Raw genomic sequence first — 6292 nt, 5'->3', positions numbered from 1 at the left:
TGGCACTTCTGCTAGGACACTCTGCAGAGAAACTGTAGAAGCTAAACTCTTTGATGCTCACAGAGGTCCCTTCAGAGCACGTTTGAGAAAGCTGACAGGGGACCTTGCTCTTCTGGGCTGTCAGTCTGGCTTGGCTGCATGCAGGAGCATTGGGGAGCTACAAAGCAGGGTATGGCTCATAATGTAGTTCAAAGTTCAATTAAATTTACCATAAAAGTAATGGGGTATGTGGGAATGTTGGATAGACAGCCATACATATGCAGCTTAACAGAGCCTGAGTTATTTTTTTGGTTATTCTTTGTATCATAGCTGTTCTCAGAGCTTTGTGCTGTGATTAGCGCTATTCATCTCAGTAACTTTCATTCAGGTTTCCTCTTTTGTCTGCAGTAAACATTTGGTGGCGGTATCAGGACTGGGGTGGCCCAAGATAGAGTTACATCAAACTGCAGTATGATAAGGTTAATTTCTAAAATACAACTGGAGCTCATCAAGCCTTGAAGATCATGGCTTAGGAAGTGCTAGCAAACAGAGGGGATGGCCGGTCCTTCCCGGCTGCCAGTGGGGTCAGCCGCTGCCCAGTGGGTGCATGTAGAACAGGGACTTCTGCCTGCCCTCAGAGGTGTCAGAGCGGTGGCTTTTCCAGCCATCGCACACCAACAGCGTGTAGCTGTCCTGGCGCCACAGGTGCTCCGTGACCTGTGCCACCATCTCTGGTGGGCAGCTGAAGGCTCTGCGCAAGCAGCGCGAGAGGCTTCCCGAAACTCCTGTGGGATCTACACAGTGTTAACGTGGGAGACGTATTACTCCCTGAGGATTCATAAACAGCATTGACGAATTTGTTGCAATCCGCATTTTTGTCACGGTTGTGCTGTAAGGTGGGAGGCTTGAAGGGTTTAAACAAACACTTATATTAGATTTGTAGGTCATACAGCAACAACAGTCCTATTAGTCACTTGCTGCAAGTTATTTTTATTGAGCACTTTCCACAAAATCAAGATCTCTGTCTCCTATATGAAGTAGTAGATAGGAAAGCTGCTACAAATAGTGATTTGCTCTTGATCAGCACTGACTGCTTTCCTTCACCGGCTGTAGTCATTAGAAGGTTGTCAACTTTAAAACAAAGGAAAAAGTCACATATATATGTATGCAACCACTGAAGTGCACTGTAAATCTTCAGAAAGATAACCTGGAAGCTGTGTATTTAGCCTTTGCAACAGAAATTGTTTAAATACCTTGTTGGTCTCACACAGACTTTACATTCTTTTAGTTAGTGTTCTATTTTGTTTAAAGTCCCTGAACACTGTAAATCCTGTGTAACAGGACAGCAAACAACTGTGCACTGTAAAAAAATATATTGAGACAGTCCTGAGCAAGCAAATCTGCTTGTTTTTCTTTATTTTTTATTACTAGTTCCTATTTTTACAAATCCCTGTGCTTGGAAACGATTTACATTGTGTCTGTTATTTCAGAATTTACTTCTTAACATCACTGAAATCTGAAGAGGAAGGAACAAAAAATGCATTTTAAAACAAACTGCGAAGGAAGATGAAGAATAAGTTGAAACAATTAAGCCTCTTAAATGAGGTTCTGATATTGAGGTTTTTTTCGAAACATAATCTTTTCATCAGATCATATTAGACAAATCTTTAATGAACAACTGGGTTTAAGTCTTTGTGAATATTTCAATATTTGTGGTGTAACTGTGATTTTTGCATTTCAAAAGCAGTTATTTCTCCAACAACAGAATTTATTTTATTTGCAATAGTCAACAGAATTAAAAAAAAAGAGAATTGGGGAATTAAACATATTAGCTGATCTTAGATTTTGAAAATATAGCAAGATTTTTTTAATTTCTGAAGATTCCCCAGATTTTCAGATGACCTTCAAGACTATTCCCAAGTGGAAAAAAACCCCAAAAAACTATTGAATAATATTTGTACTTCAGGCATTTAAAATACATTAGGATATTGATATTTCTTATATTTCCTTGAGGAAAAAAATTAGTCCTGCTCCCTTCAGAATCTGACCATTATTGAGACAAGCAGGTCAGCAATTTTTTCCACTTTTTTTCTGTGTAAAACAGAGCACCTGAAATTAATTGTTAGGAATCAAAACAGTAAATAAACAGGCTTAAAGAGGTAGAGTATCAAACAGGAGTAAATGACAGAAGCTGTTTGTATTATTTTTAATATAAAATACCTGAGGAACACGTCCCCTGGATTTCACAAAATAAGTTGACCTCTTTCTTTAATGTTCATACAGCAGCAACTGAAAGGATCACATAAATCTGCCAAGTGAAATGTAGTTATTTTTTACATATTTAAAAGAGATAAAAAGGGTCTGTTTTCCTCTTTACACGCGATGCCACAAAAGTGCAACTGCTCATCCAGGGACAGAGCAGTGTGGAGGGGTGACCAAAGGGAGAGAAGGAAGAAAACTTCCAGCATCCGTCCTCCGCAAAACATATGTCGGAGGTTTTAGTCTTCAGATTTGTTATCGTGAAGCTATATATATATATATAACTCAGTCTAATGCCAATGTGTATTCCCAAGTAAGCTGTCGTGTTTGCGTAAACACCTAGTGCGGATAAAAACTCGATACAATGAAGTGCAGAAGAAGCATGTGTTTGCACGCTGTGTGTCCAGTTCTGGCATTAGTTGTTTGGCAATGATTGCTGACACAATGATGCTGGTTTTCTTCTGGATAAATTTGGCAAGACTTTCTCTAAAGTCCATTATTTCTGGGTTGCCAGAAACACATCTAAGGAAGAGGCTGCTCAGGGTCTGCTCTGGTTACTGAATAGAGACAGCTGAGGTCTTTCTTTGAGTATCCATCTTGCAAATGCTGTTGGGTATGGTACCTGCTGCTAGTTGGTGCCTGGTAAACATGTGAATGCCATTGGGACTTAAACTCCTCAGTGACAGAGTGCTTTTGAAACGATGACTTGAGTTTGAAAGTCGTTGAATTGCCTTTGAAAATATTTTCTTTCTCAGACATTTGTCGAAAAATTTATGGTGCTTGCTGCTACCCTTGACTCACAGCTACCCTTGGCTACAAGTGTTTACATGATTGGGCCCTGTGTTGTCCAGTGTTCCTTAGGCATTGATACCTTTTGCAAAGAATCTGTAAAGAAAGCAGGTTTTTTGAATATTAAAGGTCCTCCGTTCTCGTGGGGACCCATGCACCTCAGAGGCACATCTTGAGACTGAGACAAGGTAAACTGCCGTGTTGTAAGAGGGTAGGAAACCACACAGGAAGCTTAACCACCGAACCTTTACATTGTGTTCTTGAAAAGAGCAAACCTGTACATGGTAGTGTATTTCAGTAGCTCTTAAATAACATCCGTGGTGCCATATAGTGTCACCTGTATGGTTTAGTTGTGTCTGCTCTATATATTTGCATCTGAAATTTTTGGGGGCTTTCATAAACAAACAGGACACTTAGTGTAAGACAGCAGTAATACTACTTGCAACTGAGATCAACGCAATTATTTTTCTTTCAAATAAGTCATACTTTCACAAAGAAAACTGTGAAGTAGAATCTCAAGTAATATTCACAATTTGGTTTCTTATTTTATCTTAAGTCGTGCCATTATTAATGAATATTGGCTTAACCCTGATTGAAATTCATTGTGTTCTCGTTTTTGCAGCATGTTTAATTTATGTTTTGTTTTTTTTCTCTCTTTCTCTCTCTCCTTATTTCCTTCCCCTTTTCAACAGTCCTGGTACCTGGGCTAGCTTGGTTCCTTTTCAAGTATCAAATAGGACACCGATCCTGCCGACAAATGTCCCAAATTATGGTTTGAACATAATTGGAGAGCCTTTCCTTCAAGCAGAAACAAGCAACTGAGGGAAAAAATAAAAAAAAAAAATAAAAGCAAAATTAGAAAAAAAGAAAGGAAGACAGGACGAAAAAAGAAACTGAAGAAAGAAGAAAAAATAGACCAGCAATTGCAGCTCTTACAATCACTAATTCCCTTATGGTTGAAACTGAAATGACATACAAAGGGTCGATGATATTTCGCTGATGGTTAGAATGCAGCCCCTGCTAAGTAGCCTTTGTTATATGAAGTCCACTGGGAAATAGATGTTCTGTCTCTGACAATATATTTTAACTGACTTTCTAGATGCCTTAATATTTGCATGATAAGCTAGTTTTATTGGTTTAGTAATCTTGTTGTTTACGCATGGGATCACTATTCCTGGTTATCTCACAAAACAAAGGCTAGGCAGCAGCAACAGAGCTGCAGGAGGACAAGGGCTGTGAGCCAGCCATTTTCTCAACACTCTGATTTCTAAATGTTTTAAAAATAAGCTCTGTAGCCTTTAGTTATCAGTATGGATTTATGAAACTTTGGCCCTTAATTCAGCCTTTTCTAGTGTGTTATGCAGTTTGAAGTTTTCAATCAGTATGAACACACAGGCTCTATGGAAGAAATGCCTCTATGTAGGTAGAAGTGTTATCTCCTCATGCAACAGTAAAAAGGAAAAGGAAAAAAGTGAATGTTTTCCCTACTAAAGAAACACTTACAGAGGCAAGTGCAATTTAAAAATCATATCTAAGGGGTCATCACTATAAGTCCTTCAGCCCTTGGACTCTAAATTGAGGGGATTAAAAATAGAAATAAAAATTACTTTGAACAAACTTATTTTTCCCCTCAGTTTTTGAGGGCATTAAAAGGCATTAAATCAAGACAAATCATGTCCTTGAGAAAAAGAAATCAATGGAAACACAGCACTTATGTTGGTTTAGCTGCTGCCTCCACAGAGGGGTAGGATTTATTTATTTAAAGTTACTGGTTGCATCAAGAACCCATAGGGTTTACATGTTTCTGTAAAATCTGCATCATAGAGACAAAGAGATAGGCAAATCCATGTCACAAGGGCAAAGCTTACCGTTTACAAACTGGTAATACCAGGATGGGGATATGTTATATTTAAATAATGCACTCTTAATGTAAGTCTAATTACAGGGTGCTGAAAACTTGCATGGTGCTTTCAGAAGTTAGCCTTGTTCAACAATTTTCACATATTGACAGAAATATAATGTGCATGGGCAGACATTTTGCCTCTATGTCTCTTTAAAAAAATAATTAAAATACTCTTTCCAGTAATCCTAATTTGCACGAAGATATAATGTCCACATTACGTGCCTTGCCTTGAAATCTAAAAAATGGAAAAAAACAAAAAAAGAAAAAAAACACAAAAAAATTGACATCACTACACTTGTTTTGCTGCATTTATTATCATTTTAAATCTTTACCATTTTTATGACAAAATATTTTGTACTCCAGATGGGAAAAAAGTGTGACATCATGGATTTTTTAGACAGTTATACCTTTATCTCACATTTATAAAGCATATCATGGCTGTGTATAGTTGCCGCTTAAAAATTGTAATCGACCAGCAATATTTTCAGTATTTTGGTGTTTTTTCTATTAACCTTTCATGTTTTTCATCTTCCAATTAATATTGGGGGGAGGGGATACAAATTTATATGAATTATGCAATACCAAGTTTTGCCTATGTAGGTAGTGCTTTTAGCTGTATTGGTTATTATAGGTAAGTACACAGATTTAAAAGAAAAAAAAAAGAATAATGTATGCTTTTTTTGTTTGTTTTAATTGACCAAAGTGGGTACTGCTATTTTTGCAGTGTGATGAGGTCCTTTTCTGTACTGAGAGGTGGACAGGGGATTTTTTTTTATACATACATATATATATATATTCTGGGGTGGGTGGGGAGGATTTTTAACACTTTACAGTGTAGCTGTGAAGCAGTGCACCCTTAGCCAGGCAAGGGCTGCAAAGCGACTGTTCTGCCTACTGTGACAAACTTTCAAATCGGTTCCCTCTTTTTAACTTCCCACCTGGGGTGCAAGCTGAAATCATTTCTGGATTTAAAAAATAAATAATGAATTCTGTTGGAGGCAGACTTGACTTGAGGAAATTGTTTTACTTTGTTTTTTTTTTTTTTCTTGAGAAAGTGAGAGAGAGAGAGACAGACAGACAGACAGAGAGAGAGGTCAAGACCCACAGTGAGATGAAGCCTTTTCCAGTCTGGCAAAGATACTGCATCCTAAAGTGTTCACATTAGAAAATGTTTTTAGCTCAGAATGACAAAGACACTTGCTTTGTCTAGGAAATGCACATACAGGGCCAAAATCTTTGCTGGCATAATTCCACTGACTAGTTGACTCTGGAGTTGCTCCTGCAGAGAATTTGCCTCCCTTAGTCTGCTCGACTGGTAACTATTCCTTTTTTTTTTCTCTACATCAAAACATTCTCCCCCCC

At 37.9% G+C, this 6292-nt stretch overlaps 1 protein-coding gene across 5 annotated transcripts in view; it reads left to right on the top strand.

Annotated features, from left to right (window-relative positions):
• NFIB (nuclear factor I/B) overlaps positions 1-5888 on the top strand; it is a 177748-nt gene extending 171860 nt beyond the window's left edge. For 4 of the 5 annotated variants that reach the window (XM_009328057.1, XM_009328056.1, XM_009328054.1 and 1 more), the window contains one exon: positions 3720-5888. In XM_009328057.1, coding sequence (XP_009326332.1) covers positions 3720-3737 — 18 coding nt within the window. In that variant the 3' untranslated portion in view covers positions 3738-5888. The remainder of the gene's footprint in view (positions 1-3719) is intronic. The other variant, XM_009328055.1, reaches the window with a different exon arrangement.
• The last annotated feature ends 404 nt before the right edge of the window (positions 5889-6292 follow it).

Source organism: Pygoscelis adeliae, unplaced genomic scaffold (assembly GCF_000699105.1).
Source record: "Pygoscelis adeliae isolate BGI_AS28 unplaced genomic scaffold, ASM69910v1 Scaffold45, whole genome shotgun sequence".
NCBI lineage: Eukaryota > Metazoa > Chordata > Aves > Sphenisciformes > Spheniscidae > Pygoscelis > Pygoscelis adeliae.
This window is presented reverse-complemented; position numbering and strand designations above follow the sequence as displayed.